Source organism: Pyrus communis, chromosome 6 (assembly GCF_963583255.1).
Source record: "Pyrus communis chromosome 6, drPyrComm1.1, whole genome shotgun sequence".
Taxonomy (NCBI): domain Eukaryota; kingdom Viridiplantae; phylum Streptophyta; class Magnoliopsida; order Rosales; family Rosaceae; genus Pyrus; species Pyrus communis.
In genome coordinates this window covers 15,184,289-15,200,399 of record NC_084808.1, presented here as the reverse complement: position 1 = coordinate 15,200,399, position 16,111 = coordinate 15,184,289, and the positions used below count along the sequence as shown (strand labels likewise).

At 37.5% G+C, this 16,111-nt stretch overlaps 2 protein-coding genes across 4 annotated transcripts; both read left to right on the top strand.

The window, feature by feature from the left end:
* Positions 1 to 529: 529 nt before the first annotated feature.
* On the top strand, positions 530 to 3,163 carry LOC137738192 (putative pentatricopeptide repeat-containing protein At3g23330). The gene has a single exon (XM_068477823.1). The coding sequence runs from the start codon at positions 675 to 677 to the stop codon at positions 3,012 to 3,014; it is 2,340 nt and encodes a 779-aa protein (XP_068333924.1). The 5' UTR covers positions 530 to 674; the 3' UTR covers positions 3,015 to 3,163.
* A 3,040-nt stretch (positions 3,164 to 6,203) lies between these two features.
* On the top strand, positions 6,204 to 13,338 carry LOC137736932 (casein kinase 1-like protein 10). Of its 3 annotated transcripts, none has more exons than XM_068476258.1 (14): positions 6,204 to 7,000; positions 7,151 to 7,191; positions 8,025 to 8,094; positions 8,202 to 8,350; positions 8,433 to 8,528; positions 9,799 to 9,869; positions 10,930 to 10,991; positions 11,098 to 11,161; positions 11,261 to 11,345; positions 11,611 to 11,737; positions 11,867 to 11,940; positions 12,053 to 12,113; positions 12,488 to 12,618; positions 12,741 to 13,338. In XM_068476258.1, the coding sequence occupies exons 1-14, from the start codon at positions 6,925 to 6,927 to the stop codon at positions 13,017 to 13,019; spliced, it is 1,386 nt and encodes a 461-aa protein (XP_068332359.1). In that variant the 5' UTR covers positions 6,204 to 6,924; the 3' UTR covers positions 13,020 to 13,338. The 3 variants fall into 3 exon arrangements, with proteins under 3 accessions (XP_068332359.1, XP_068332358.1, XP_068332356.1); XM_068476257.1 differs by having other exon boundaries at positions 12,485 to 12,618; XM_068476255.1 differs by having other exon boundaries at positions 11,098 to 11,345; positions 12,485 to 12,618.
* Positions 13,339 to 16,111: the final 2,773 nt, after the last annotated feature.

The following is a 16,111-nucleotide window of genomic DNA, read 5'->3' as shown; positions in this document are numbered from 1 at the left end:
CTCTGTTGTGCATTCTGCATTGCCCTCAAGAAACTTGTACGTTTTAGTCCTTCAATAAAAGGACAATAATAAAAACCTCACCAACTAAAACCTGAACAAATGTTTTAGGATGAAAATCACACGTTCATCGTTGTTTACGACTCTTTTATAAGGGACTTTGATGACATGATTATATTGTTATTGTACATCTTGTGCCAATGATTTAACGTTATATGTTAAATTTTCTCTACGTTGCGTTTTATCATTAGCACAAAATGTCAAAATGTAATGTACTTGTGCTATGTTGCTTTGTTCATAAAGACGCTAAAAGCACAACTGTATAAACCTGAGGATTGATTTTCACAAATCTTTTTTAGCGTCCTACAACCCTCTTTTTTATTTATGGTGATTGAATTGATAAATCAAACAAAAAAATAAAAAAAAAAATAAAAACATACGTGATTGGGCTAAGCACGTGAGTCAATTTTTTCAAGGCAAACATAAATTTGAAAACAAAAAGCTCACTTGCTCCCCGCCACCCTCTCTCCCTCTCCGGCGGTGCGGCAACACCCATGACTCGGGAAATCCAGGGGGCAGATTCTCATCCCCGTAAGGAAGATTAACGAACAACAATGATCTCATAACCCTAATTTCCAAAAAAAGCCAAATCGCAAAAAACCTCTAAACCCCATGAAATGAGCTCCGCCTCCATCCAAACACTGCTAAAGACCCTCTTCAAGAACCCCAGCACCATCAAATGCCAATCCCATGCCAAACAGCTCCACGCCCAGATCCTCAAATCCAACTGCGGCCCTTCGGCTCCCGACCTCTCCTTTGTCCTCTCTGTTTACTCCACCCTGAACCTCCTACACGACTCCCTCACCCTCTTCAACTCCCTCCCTTCTCCTCCCCCCACTCTCGCTTGGAAGTCAGTTATCCGATGCTACGCCGCCCACGGCCTCTGCCACCGTTCCTTGGCCTCCTTTGTGGAAATGATGGGTTTTGGGATATACCCAGATCACAATGTGTTCCCTTCTGTGCTCAAATCATGCGCATTGCTTGGGGACTTGAGGTTGGGCGAGTCCGTCCATGGGTGTGTTGTTCGGTTCGGTATGGATTGTGATTTGTATACTTGTAATGCACTTATGAATATGTACGCAAAGTTAGAGACTTTGGAGGGGATTGGTGGGCAGAGGTTTGGTGCACCCAAGTTGTTTGATAGAATGCCTCAACGAAATCAAGTTTGTAGAATTGGGTCGTTGGAGGTAGAAGGTGAGGCTTTGTGTAGTAGTCAATCAAATAAACTGGTTAATGACTTGCAGATGCAGGGTAATGGTATTGATAGGACTGTTGGTTTGACTACATCTGTAGATGTAGACCCTCCACTTTGCGCATACCGGCAATTCAATGATCAGTGTCGTAAAGCTTTCGAGCAAGAGGAAGGGAAAAGAGTTGCCAGAGTGGATAGTGTGAGAAAGGTCTTTAACTTGATGCAAAAAAGAGATATTGTTTCCTGGAATACAGTCATTGCTGGGAATGCACAGAATGGGATGTATCGAGAAGCTTTGGCAATGGTCAGACATATGGGGAATGCTGACTTGAAGCCCGATGCTTTTACTTTGTCTAGTGTCCTTCCAGTTTTTGCAGAATATGTAGATGTTATCAAGGGAAAGGAGATTCATGGGTATGCTATAAGACGTGGACTTGATGCAGATGTATTCATTGGGAGTAGCTTAATTGACATGTATGCCAATTGCACTCGAGTGCAAGATTCCCTGCAGGTGTTCAACCTGCTACCTAAGCGTGATGCCATTTCATGGAACTCGATCATTGCAGGATGTGTGCAGAACGGTATGTTTGATGAAGGACTGATATTCTTTCGCGAGATGTTGATGAGTAAAGTTAAGCCTGTGCATGTATCCTTTTCAAGTATTATTCCAGCTTGCGCTCACCTGACAACTCTACATTTGGGAAAGCAGCTCCATGGATACATAACTAGGGGTGGATTCAAGGATAATGTGTTTGTAGCGAGCTCACTGGTGGACATGTACGCCAAATGCGGTAACATTAGGATGGCAAGGTGGATTTTTCACAAAATGGAGAAACATGACATGGTGTCATGGACAGCCATGATTATGGGATATGCTTTGCATGGTCATGCACATGATGCCATTTCCTCTTTTGAGCAGATGAAAGAAGAGGCCATAAAGCCCAACTATGTTTCTTTCATGGCTGTATTGACCGCATGTAGCCATGCTGGATTGGTAGACAAAGCTTGGAAGTATTTTAATAGTATGACTGGGGAATATGGGATTGCTCCTGGTATAGAGCACTATGCTGCTGTTGCAGACGTTCTTGGTCGAGCTGGAAGGTTGGAGGAAGCTTATCAGTTTATCTCTACCATGCATATATTACCGACGGGAAGTGTATGGTCAACATTGTTGGCTGCTTGTAGAGTTCACAAGAAACTTGAATTAGCTGAGAAGGTTGCGGAGAAAATATTTACAGTTGATCCTGGGAACATGGGTGCTTATGTTCTATTGTCAAACACATATTCGGCTGCTAAGAGGTGGAAAGATGCAGCAAAATTGAGGATCACTATGAGGGATAAGGGATTGAAAAAGAAGCCAGCCTGCAGCTGGATTGAAGTTAAAAGCAAGGTTCATGCTTTTGTGGCGGGAGATAAATCCCACCCACTTTATGATCGAATAATTGAGGCTCTAGGAGTCATTTTGGAGCAGATGGAACGAGAAGGGTATGCGCCCAACACAAATGAGGTGCTCCATGATGTTGAAGAGGAGCAAAAGAAGTACTTATTGTGTCACCACAGTGAAAGGCTTGCCATAGGATTTGGCATCATTAGCACTCCTGCTGGGACAACAATTCGAGTAACAAAGAACATTAGGGTATGCGTGGACTGCCACATAGCAATAAAATTTATGTCAAAGATCGTTGGGAGGGAGTTCATTGTCAGGGATAACAGCCGGTTTCACCATTTCAAGGGTGGAGAGTGTTCGTGTGGAGATTACTGGTAAGGAATCTCTTTCCAGACACAGTCATTGGCACATTTTTAGGTAAAGAGGAGGAAAAGGGGGTAAAAAACACCAACACAGAAGAAGTGTCTTCAAATGCCACCAAGCAGAAGGTTGCAGCTGCAAAGCAATATACAGACGATCATTACAAGAAAAAAAAATGAGAAGTTTACAGGAGAGGAAGGAGCAGTATGAGTTTCCTTCATCTCTCTTTACAGTGGTGGTGTTAGACAAAGTAAACTGCCAATGATCTTTGGAGAGGTACACGTTTTCTTTTGATAATGAAGTAGTGTATCATTTTTGTCCGGTTGCATCCACATACCACGACCTGTTATATTATTATATTTGATCATATGAATAGCGCTTGCAGTCAGTATAGTTCATGACTGCAGATTAAGTTCTATATATAGATACTGCATACGCTGTTCCTACCTCCCTCCAAACAAATAAGAGATGCAAAAAAACTTAAACTTTGTTCCTCTTGGATTTCATTTCTATTGCTTTTTAGTTATTTTAAATTGATGGTCAGATTCTGGGAGGCCTGTACTGGAGTTAGTTCCATCTGTCATGTTAACTCTAGTTAGCGTCGATAACAAAAGTAGCATTATTGCATTATGCCTTACTACATTGTAAATTTGTAATCAACATATTGGTTTTTCCTTTTCTTTGTCTTTGTCTTTGTGTTACCTATTTCTTTCTCCGCTGGTACAGGTTAGAGTCTACAGGGAGAAAGAAAGCAACTGATCATGTACCTGCAGTTAAGAAGCTTAAGAAATCAGAGATGCTTGGGGAAGGCCAGGTATACATTCATCCGTTCGAACATGTTCCTCAATCGAATTGAATTTTTCTTCACTGGCCTTAGTGTATCGTTCTATATAGTTTGTGCATGTGAAAGCAGAGAAAAGTCCACTTGTAGATGTTGGCAGTAATTGTATCCTCAAGCTCTGTTGCTGCTTCCAGGATGAATAGTCGTCTTTTTTGTTTACGGATTAGGGTTTAGGATTTTAAAAGGCAATGCCGGCCCTGACTCATTGGTTGGATTGGGGCCGGACCAAAATTCAAACGATGAGGCGGGCTTGGTAGTAAAAAATTTTGTTTCTGTTTTTCATTCTGTATACTGTATACATTCATTAATTAAATTTATTGGAGTCGTGTCTTTGTCTTTGAAATAAATAAATAAATAAATATATACATATATATATATATTTAGAGAGAGAGAGAGAGAGAGAGAGAGAGACAGAGTTGCTTCTTGCTTGTATTGTACAGATATATTATGAATATTGAGTAGTTGTGGTTTTAGGTAGAGGCCACCATCTCCCATTGATCCACAAAACCACAATTCCAGTTTCCAAATCCAATAAATAAACAATTGTTAAGGTCAAATCAGTCACCAACTATTTATCTGTTCTGCACTAATACTCTAATAATATGGATTGGAAGCTGGAAGCCACACTTGAATACAATTCTGTGAGTGAGTGAGACACACATTACTCACTCACCTGAAACTTTCAAAGTAAATATTGATTTCACTTTCTAGTTGTAATGATTTTAAGCAATGACTTAGAGTACCAAAACTATCAGTTGTCATGTTAATTTCTCAAAATATGTGACTATTTGTACAAGAAATGATAAATGTAGACTCTTTTTTAAGCTTTTAACGTACTCTTTTGAAATTATATCCATTGATTTTTGTTTGATTTATCCAAATTCGTTGGTCAAAATTCAGAGAGTGTGAGAAGCTAAAAATAGTATATGAAAATCATCTTTCATGCACAAAATGATTGCTTCCATGGTTTAATGTTACCACTTCATTTCAATTTACTAGGCTACTAGCTTCTTGATACGCTTTCACGTTAATGACAAGTTTTTTTGAAAGTCATATTGCTTTCATGGGCAATTGCTCTAAGTTGGACTACGGGAAAATTTTACCCAAAACAAAAAAGTTGAACGACAATAAGAACTTGATATTCTATTTAACTTGGCTAAACTCATATCTGCATTAAATATTTAATGTTGAACATAACTAAGAAAGAAAAACAAAAACAATAATAGAGAAACATTTTTATCCCGTTATGATATAGATATATATAAATATATATATATATATATGTATATATTATTATAGCATGAAAGAGACCTGAAGAAGTTATCGAAATCCAATTTGACTGCTGTTGGTGGCTGATTTGTAAGTATGCGGAATGATTGGTTCCCAAATCCGAAATCTTACACCCAATACTTAATAATGGCAAATTTGATTACTAAATTCAAATTACACGTAATTCTTGATGAGCGATCTGTATGCCTAACAGTTACAAATTGTTCGGGTAAAAGCACTTTCTAACATTAGAAAAAGCACTTATTAGGAAGACAGCAAATTAGCATAAGTAAAAACACTTGCATCTGCTTTTTCAACAAGGATTTAAATTGCTCTTGTAACTGAAAATAATGCTCTACTATTTCTGCAAATACGATATAAGAAAGTTTTTAGCATCGACGACAACGGTACTCGCAAAATTCAAAAAAGAAAAATATTAGGTACGTCACATCACACAACAATGTATACGGTTATAACTGCAAGAGAAACTTATTTGAAACAAGTGTCTGCTTTGACAATTTGTCATCAAGTGCTACTCACTGTTATTAGGAGAAAAAAGGATGTACACACACGTTACACATACCAATTTTTGTTCCTTTTACATGTAAGAAACTAGTGAATTTCACGACACTATAACAATGTGTATAAAATCACAACTTATTTCCAAGAAAAACTAATCAGTAATGGTTTATATGCTGAGAACAAGTCATCAAATATAAGATGCGTGATCACTTATTGTGAGAAAAATTACAGAAACACGCATTACACACGCATGTTTTTAGTGATTGTTACGTTGAAGGAAAATAGTGAACTTGTCCAAGTTCTAACACACTTGCGACTTATTGTTCAAGTGGAAATTGAAGCTTGGAAGAGCTAAAGGATAGTAGTTGGACAATCATTCACCAAATTAACATTTTCTTTTTTGTTTATTTCTCACATATCAAATACAATCCAACAAAATTAAATAAATAAAAAACAAATATTTACATCGATAAATGTAAATGATAAAGTTAAAAAAACAAAGTTCATGTAGCCATAAGAAAATGTAATAGTATGATATCATATATCACACACGCATCCATCTCTTTCCTATTCCTTCCATCAATCCATCCTCTTTCCTTCCTTCCCCTCTCCCTTCTCTCCTCTCTTTCATCCCAAATATTCCCCCTTTCTCGCACCGTCCAAATTTTCCCGAGAAAATCATATCCGTCCCAGAAAACCCAAAACCCCTTATCCTCAACCCAGATCCAAAGATCCCTTCTTTCTTCCAAAACTTCATATTTTTTTCCTTCTCTGACCGTCAATAGTCGCAAGCGATAGATTCTTCTCCGACTTCATTCTTTTTCCAGGCTGAAATTTTTTCCCATTTCGTCTGAGAAATTGAAAATAATCATCCCGAAGTAGCCTCTCTTCGCATTCTTGCTCCAATTCTTCTCCTAAGAAAAAAGGCCCAAAAGTCCAGTTTTTGGCTCCACTGATTAGTGGGTTTCTTTTGGATTTTCAAATTTCACATCAATTTTGTGGATTTTGGACTGTAGGTTCAAGCATTCATTTCAAATTTTTCGTATATAGAATAAGGATTTTTTAGGGGGTTGCATTGGAGCTGGAATTTGATGGATCTGAGATTGCATGAGAGGAATTGAGTGTTGAGTGGAATAGGAGGAGTTCGAGTCCAATAGCTGATGAGCTTTTGGAGCAGATTTGGTTCGTAGTTTAGTGCTGGATGGGGTTGTAAGTTAAGGGGGGTGAAGTGGGGGTGTGGGGTTTTAGGCTTTTTTTTTTTTTTTTGTATGATATTTGATTGGGATTCTTCAGATCATGGATCATGTAATTGGTGGGAAGTTTAAGCTAGGACGAAAGATCGGTAGTGGATCGTTTGGAGAGCTTTATTTGGGTATGCAATTTGTATCACCATTTCGATTGTTGGAGAAAAAAAAAATTGTTGTTTTAGTGGCATTGCTTGATTGTTTAGCTTTTTTCTAGATGGTGGCCTTGTTTTTCGGGTTTCTGAGAATTATGTTGGTTTGGTTTTGCTTTGTTTCAGGTGTTAATGTACAAACTGGAGAGGAGGTAGCCGTCAAGCTGGTATGTCTTGGACATGCTTTGTTCTTAGTTTTAAATGAAAAGTTGTGGGGAAGTTTGACTATTCTCGTTGATGGTATTGAGCTCTTACGCATTGAATGATACGATCAGTTTTTGGTAACAATTGGTTAAATTTGACTTTGACATGAGGTTGTGAATATACTAGAAGAAAGTTGGTATAGCACTGTTAGATCATGTGGAGTTAGTTGCGTTTTTAATAATCCGAATACAGTTAGCATGTTCATATACTTGGATTAGCATTTTGCTCACCGCCATTACTTCTGAGTTAATGTGCATGTAAGAGCAAAACGTATTCATTTTTTGCTATTTTAAGTTCTAGAAATTGTAGTATCCAAATTTTTGTTAGAAGTTTTCTTTACCAACATCTGCATTGGCATATACTTGTAGACACCCTATACAATGACCTCACAGTAATTCTTCTGAGTGGTTTATTTAGCATGGGATTGAGTATTATAACACTGATGGATATTCATGCTGGTGAGCATAGCTGACAGATGTTGAAATAGTGGAAAGATAGAAGGAGCAAGTTTAAATGCTTTTATGTTTTTTGTTTTAGGTTACTGAGATGTGTAATATTAGTGTTGAGGTTAACAAACCAAATGGGCCTCATTAAGCAATTGATTTGACAACATTGTTCCATGGTATTTGAATTTCAAAGTATAACGCAAAATTGGAGTAGGTGCTCTACTGTTATCTTGTATCCTTTGTTATGATTCAGATGTCTTTTGATGGTTCTTCATAGTAGTTAAACTTCACCTAGCACAAGACTGAGTACTTACATCTAAACATTTTTTTTTATATTTTTGTTCTCTCAGGAACCAGTGAAGACAAAACACCCCCAGCTTCATTATGAGTCAAAGTTATACATGCTTCTTCAAGGAGGAAGTGGGTTACTCTACTGTGTTTCTTTTTTTCTTTCTTTTGTTGTGAATTCATGTGAATGTGTACTTTTAAAGGCCTAACTTAACGTTTGTATTTGAATATCTATTTAGCGGGTGTACCCCATCTTAAATGGTTCGGTGTTGAGGGTGAATACAATGTCATGGTTATTGACCTGCTTGGTCCCAGCCTTGAAGACCTGTTCAACTATTGCAATCGGAAGTTCTCTTTGAAGACGGTTTTGATGCTTGCAGATCAATTAGTAAGCTATCAAATTATTTTGTATGTAAGTTTATGTTGTTAACATGGCTGCCATGCTTATGCTTCTACATTATCTTCTGTAGATAAACAGAGTTGAGTACATGCACTCACGGGGGTTTCTTCACCGTGATATAAAGCCTGATAACTTTTTAATGGGCCTGGGACGCAAAGCTAATCAGGTACTTGTAGACTTTACGCTGCTTTTGTCTGTAATGGTCATCTTTGTTATGTTTTGAAATTTTTCTGTATGAATATATATGCATTGTGAATCATTTTTTCCACTTAAGATTATTTTGTCACTTCCATTGAGATTTTGGATGGTTGAGACTTACTTTTGTGGGGAAAAATCTGAATACCTAATAAAACCGAAAGTAGACCTTGTAAGAGAGTCATGGGTTTGCGCATGGTGATTACTGTATGAATGCATAAATTTGCAAGTTCTGTGGCTGTTATTCTCCTTGAATATATTATACTACAAAAATGATATGATCTAATCTCTTAAGCTAAGCCGTTTAATATATTCTTCTAGTTCTACAGATAAGTGTTATTTTTTTTTATTTTTAATAAATTGGTAATGGCTTCTTTAGTTGAGTTCGTTAAAAGTCAATGCAACTATAGTAAATTTTGAGTGCTAGTTATGAGTCGAGTGCTTGCAGAAGATGCAGCAAGTGAAGACAGGTTAATATATTATTTTAAAACCTGGCTCATCCATAGGACAGTAAAGTTAATGAGGTCTGTCAGGTATGCCATTTGGTTCTTATGATTTCATGTATCCACATTGTGGACATATTATTTTGCATGACATACATAACAGGTTACGTGGTCAAATCTTTCTTCCATAAGGTCATAGCTTATTTACAGGGATTTGTACCATTTTAATAACATAAACGTCCTGATGCACTAGTGTAAATTAATTGAAAGCTTGAACTCATTTAAGTAGTGGTGGAATTCAAATTTCACACTAGATTCCATTCTAAAAATGGTATAAATAGATGTGCTTGGAAGGATAACCAGTCTATAAATGTCACAAACCTCTAATTTAATTTATCTTTAAATGTTGCCAGCCATCGAATTAGAACTATTACCTTCCATCTATTGTACTGTGATGGAGAACTGGCTTTTGTTCTTTCATTTGTCATGGAAGTATCTTTGATGAGTCTTTTTTTTTTTTTTTTTTTGTTTTTTTGCTGACACCACTTTTGATTATTAGGTCTTTACTTACACAGTCACAAATATACTGTACTTATTCCTGTCTGACCTTTCCATATAGTATCTGCTCTTAGGAACTGAAACTTAGGGACTGAAACACCTGTATCTTATTGTTGCTTTTATCTAGAGTAATCATCTTGCCAAGCTCAGATGAAAGTGCGCACAGCAGTAAATTAACTACTCGCTTTGTCGCAGAACAGGCACTGAACATTTATTTTCTGGATTTTGTTTCTGCCACAGGTATATATCATTGATTATGGCCTTGCAAAAAAGTATAGAGATCTTCAAACGCACAAGCACATACCATACAGGTATCAGATACAAGAAATATTTGTAGTATTTTAGTTTATCGTGCATCCCTATTTTCTACCACATCTTGTCTAAAGAGGAAGTTCAAATTTCCCCTCCCCGTTTATTGTATTTTGTAAAAAGCTAGCCTTGCAGTGTTGGGGTATCATATTGAAAGTTATTCACTACACTTGTGTCTAGTGTTCAAAATGTTGAACAACACATTTTGGGTTTCCACCAAACCAACAAAGGGAATCAGTTTCTGGCATCTCACAGATATGACTCAGAGATGCTTAGAGACGGGTTTAAAGGTCATACCATGTGTGAACCTATGTGTTCAACTGTTCTACTATTGATGGATCCTAAATTTTTATTGAGACTTTCATGTTATGATTTTATTTTTTGCTCTATTTAACTGCAATCAACATTCTTCATCTTGGTTGCGTCATGTTGGGGGGAGGGGAAAATGCCGCTTGCACACGCATCTGTGTCTGTGTTTTCTGCTTATTTAATATTTTAGAATAAAAAACTAAAATATCACTGGATGGGTTTTTATAAAGATAGTTTGTCAATTTTTATGTACTTTTATCCTGGGGTATCTTGGGCATTGTTTCAGTATCTTTTCAATTATAACATTGATAAGTTGTTATAATTGTGTTTTTTTTCCCCTTTAAAATATTTGCTCTCGTGTTACAGACTGTATTCTCTGCTGGAATATTTGAATTATTTAGAGACAAAAAAAATTCATAGTCGGATAACTCTTTTATGAGGTTCTTACATCCAAATTGTTATTTCCTTGTAGTTGTAAGGACTACATCTATAATTTTACTGAACACAAAAATGGCTTTACACTTATATAACAATTCTTAAGTTCTTACTTAAGTTTTTCAACAATAGGCAATTTAATGTTCTTATTTTTTAAGTTATCCTTTCTGTGTTTTCCTTGATTTGATGAAATTGATGTGGATAGAATTTTATGTAACCTTCTAAGATTATCAAAATCTAAAGATTGTCCCTTTTTATTCTGCTTTACTTTTCGGTTTTCAATTCTAGAAATAGCTGACATTGTGGCATTTCTGACAGGGAAAACAAGAATCTGACAGGGACAGCCCGCTATGCTAGTGTTAACACTCACCTTGGCGTTGGTTAGTCAACTTAAAGTTATTGGAGTTGATGCTTCAGGAAGGTCTTGTGTTCTGGATTTACAAATATTTTACGTATATCTAATTGTAATATTAATTTTATTTGCAGAGCAAAGCAGAAGGGATGATCTAGAGTCTCTTGGTTTTGTACTCATGTATTTTCTGAGGGGGAGGTTGCATTCTTGTCCGAGAAGCTTAAATCACCAGTATCTTGTGTTTCTTTATTTCTTGAACTTCACATATTTAACTTGGTGGTGCGATTACTGTTTCAGCCTTCCCTGGCAGGGCTTGAAAGCAGGTACAAAAAAGCAAAAATATGACAAGATCAGTGAGAAGAAGATGCTAACTCCAATTGAGGTATCAACACTTGCTTTTATGTGTGGTGTATAACAACTAACAATTGTACCATATTGGGTCGAAGGAGAATAGGAATAATAGATAAGGTAGGAAGCATACTAAATGGAGAGGATTGATAGCTGTTAAAATGTTATGATATTTAGTTGTAACTGTGCAGTCACTGACTCACTGTCATGATTTTCTGCGATCCTGTTCTATTTTTCCAATTACTGTTTCTGATGCTGTTTAACGAATGTATATGAATTACTGATATTTTTCTCTACAGGTGCTCTGCAGATCATATCCTTCAGAATTTACATCGTACTTCCATTATTGTCGATCATTACGCTTTGAAGATAAACCAGATTATTCGTACTTGAAGAGGCTTTTCCGGGACCTTTTTATTCGAGAAGGTTAGCTTGTAGGCGTTTTAAGCCCAAATTTTAGTTCATATCTCATAGAAGCATTCTTCTTTAAACTTCATGATGAATCTAATTGGCTCTTAAAAACTGTTGAAACCTAATTGGTTGTAATTGGTGCAGGGTATCAATTTGACTATGTATTTGATTGGACTATATTGAAGTATCCGCAAATTGGCTCCAGTTCTAGAACACGAGTCAGTACCTAATTTATTGAGGATTTTCTATGTAAAGAAGAAAAATTCTTCATTTTTGTATGTGTGTTGGGTAATGATTCTGGCTTTCATATGGATGCCATTTTTTTTGCAGCCAAGTACAAAACCAGTTTTAAACCCTGGACCATCTGCAGAAAGAACAGAAAGACCTACAGGTTGGTTAATGGATCGGTTTTTAATTACTTATATTCTTATAGATGCCTTACAGTTTCTTTTAGGGGTGTGCTATCCACACACCCCTTTTTACTTCTCACACACCCCTTGTTAATTTCTGTCCTTTGATTGTCTTCAATTCATCCGATCCAACGGCCGAAAATTAGAAGGGTGTGTGAGAAGTAAAAAGGGGTGTGTGGATATCACACCCCTTCTTTTATATGTTGTCTTTGTATCTGAGTTCTCAAGTATGGTCTTTTATTTGTTTTATGCAAATAATTTGGATGAACTTTATATTTCAGGTCTTTTATTTATTTCTTTTACACTGTTGTTATATATGTTAGCGTTTTTCAAGTATTTTTATATCTTTTAGCAGTGGCACAAGATTTTCGAGAAAGACTCTCAGGTGCAGTAGAGGCATTTTCTAGAAGGAATAGTGCTGGTCATGGTTATGGCGATCACTCCAGACATAGGTCGACTGATGATGCGCCATCGTCCAAAGATGTCGTGAGTTTTCTAATGTTTTCATTGATGTCTTGGATTTTGTATTCAAATGATTTTAAATGCATGTTATATTTCCTTACGATGGAGCCTAATGAAGTTGCACATTCTTTGCATGTTTCTTGCAGCAAGCTGATTCAGAAAGGGCTCGTAGTTCATCTAGAAATGGCAGTAGTTCAAAGAGGCCAGTCATATCAAGCAGCCGGCCAAGCTCATCTGGTGAGCCCAGCGAGAGTCGGTCAAGCCGGCTGGTCTCAAGTAGTGGCCGCCTGTCCACCACCCAAAGGGTTCAACCTGGGTATGAACCCAAAACATCTTTCACCCGAGCATCCGCTGCAAGAGGTGGCCGTGATGACACACTTCGGAGCTTTGAACTCCTTTCAATCGGCACGGGAAAGAGGAAGTAAGGTCTCAAGATTCCTTTTGCATTATCTATCAAAGATGTCTCGGCACTAAAATGGTTTTGCAACAGCTTACTCTGTATATGTGTATCCATTGTTGGGTTCATTTCACTGTTGAAAAGCTCAATGAAGTTTCTCCTTAGACACTACTACCCTTCTGTTTTACCATCTTCATGGATTCTCACCGTTATGACGCATCGGAGACTCACCCAAGGAAGAGATTAACCATCTCACTTCAGGGAATTGTCTATATATTTGAGATACTGATAGCTGTAATAGAACTTATGTCATTTTTCTTACCTGAAAATATACCGTTGCTTAAAACGTGTGCCGTCAAGTGCTATTATGCTCTCTTAATTTTCTAAGTTGAAATCTGGTGCCATCTTTGTATCCGAGTTTGCTCGAGTATCTTGCTATAATTGGTTTAGGTGCCAGTGGAATGAATCGTCCATGACATTCTTGTGCACCAAATGATGCGGCAAGAATTGGTATACCTAGCAGTATTCGGTTTATTTGGAGCAATGGATAAAAGCATTTTAGGAAGAATTTATTTTTCTAACTTGCGTGGGAGGCTTGGATTCATGAGTCATGACCAAAACATTGTTTCGATCTTATGCACACTATTAAACTTGATATGTGTAATGGTGGATTTTCTTGGTGGTTAAGGCGTTCCCTCTGTGCCGGTTGTGTTATCTCATTAATCAGCTTTTGGTGGTGCAAATAGCGTGAAGCTCAAACTGAGGTTGCGCATTTGGGTTGCCAATATTAGAGATGCTGCTTATGATTTGGAGGATGTCATGGCTTGAAAGTGGCTACCGAGCGGGAAGGAGGCATGAAGAATATTTTGAGATAAGAGAAATAAGGGAGAGCAGAGTTGCATCTTCCTTGCAATATTAGAGATGCTGCTTATGATTTGCAGAGTGACAATACAAGAGAAATAAGGGAGAGCAGAGTTGCATCTTCCTTGCAAATGCACGACAGACAACGACAATGGAGGAATACTTATTCTCATATTATTCAACGTGATGTTATTGGATTAGAGGGCTGTGTACAAGAATTGATGTTACAGTAGTGCATGATTTGGTAATCTAGGTCAGAGTCTCCCTGGAACGATTTGAATTGCGGTTTGGACCGTTGGCCTGATGGGGTCTGGTCGTGCCCCTAGGGTTTCCTTATATAGCGGGCGTCGTCGCTCTTGCTTTTTAGAAGATTCATTTTCATCGAACCTTAGGTGATGGGTTTCCGCTCTTTGTGCCCTTGTCGCGTTTAGGGGAGGAAAGTCATGTTGGGTTAGGAGTCTATTCCTGGAAGTAACATTGGCGATTTGCCCGTTGCGCAAGGACCTCTTCTTAGATTAGTGATGTCTGTTGAAGTTGGAGCAGTGGGTGACACTATGGGCTCTTTTTCAGGGGTTATGATACTTATGTTCCTGTAACTGAAACAGGAATTTGAGTTTGAGGGGTAGTCCCGCTTGAATTCACCAAGTTCTTTATACCATTCTCGATGTCGATGAAGCCGAAGTAACTCTCCACCCAAGGAGTCACTTTGATTTTTCATTAGGGTCTCGCAAATTTGATCCATGGAAGAGGGGGTGGCAATAGTTGAGAGAAAGAGAGAGATGTGTAATTGTGGGTGTGTGTTATTCCACCCCATTGTGCCTTTATTTATAGTAGTAGGGAAGGTTAATTCTTTACACTTTAGGATTACAACATTTAATAGGTAATCTACTCCTAATAGGAATATAAGATACATTCCCATATCTACTAGGATTATTGTTACCTGATCCGCGTATTCCCCACTTCGAATATTATTACTGGCTTGTGCCAAGACGTCTCTCCACATACTAAATGATTGGCTAAGTAATTTCCAACGATTGGACATCGATCTTTGGTTCTTTTCCCACCCATTTTCTCAAGATAATTGGTATGAATAAGACTCCATATTTCTCGCAACTACATCTCGTTACCCGTAAGTGAACTATGAGTAACTTCAACGCAGTTATTACACAACGTAATATTTTCAAGAAGCATCCAATTCGTACTTGCATCAGTAGTCATTTTGTTGAAAAAAATTGGATTGAAACTTTGACAGAAAGATAGGAATTTGATTGAAAGTAGTTGAGAAAATATGAAATTGTGGTGTAAGGTAGATGATAATGAGAAGTTATTTATAGAAAAGTAAAAACAATTTTTTTAAAAAAAATTTCAGATTTTTTTTCGAATTTTTTACAATTTTTTTAAAATTTTTATTGAATTAATTAATCTCTACCGTTGGATTTTAAAAAAATTGAATTCCAACACTCCAGATTGTGCCACGTGTCACAACGGTAACTTTTCTTAAATTTAAAACTATTTTTTCTTTTATTTATTTATTTATAAAGCAGAATAATATCAACCATTGATCTCAGATCCAACGGTTGATATTAAATAAGATTTTTTTTATTTTTATTACCGTTGCAAATCGGACGGTGAAATTTAAGAAACCGTTGAGATCGAACGAATCGTGGGAAGCCACGTGGCCTCTCAACGGTAACTTTTCGAAACTGTGTTGCGGGCCCTAGGCGCTGAAACCGTGTCGAGTGACGCGCCCCTACGCGCAGGTGAAGTGCACATGCCTGACAGAAAAAAAAAATAATTGGGCTGATGCTAGGATGATGTCAGCCTTTGCGTCACATCCACTCGAGCTCTCGGGTTGGCAATTCCTCACGGGCCTGGCGCTCGGGCCTTGCCTGTCCATCGGGCTCCCCACGCTAGAGCATTGAAGCCGGGCTTTCGGGCCTTTTTTCCTGGCCTGTCCCCCGAGCAAACTCCAACGGTGGAGTTGCTCTTAAATGGTGATGCAGTACCATTCATACAACGAGAAGCGTACCAATGCTCTTAATTAGGTTGGATAGACCTGAAGTCGTTGTTAAAGATGTGATTTAGGTGTAAAGTTAGTGTGCGTAGTATGCATTCATCCAGACAACTAACTTTCCCACATTCCTACCTAATCACATGTTTAATTGAATTGATCACATGTATTAAGAAACATGATTCAACTAACTCATATTCGAGGACAATATCAATAAGATTATCCATAAGTAAAACAAACACCAAACA

Coding starts and splice junctions, on each gene's coding strand:
- LOC137738192 (XM_068477823.1), top strand. CDS start 675: ATGAGCTCCGCCTCCATCCAAACACTGCTAAAGACCCTCTTCAAGAAC.
- LOC137736932 (XM_068476255.1), top strand. CDS start 6,925: ATGGATCATGTAATTGGTGGGAAGTTTAAGCTAGGACGAAAGATCGGT. Junction 9,870..10,929: donor CACAAGCACATACCATACAG/GTATCAGATACA, acceptor CATTTCTGACAG/GGAAAACAAGAATCTGACAG. Junction 12,619..12,740: donor CGCCATCGTCCAAAGATGTC/GTGAGTTTTCTA, acceptor TGTTTCTTGCAG/CAAGCTGATTCAGAAAGGGC.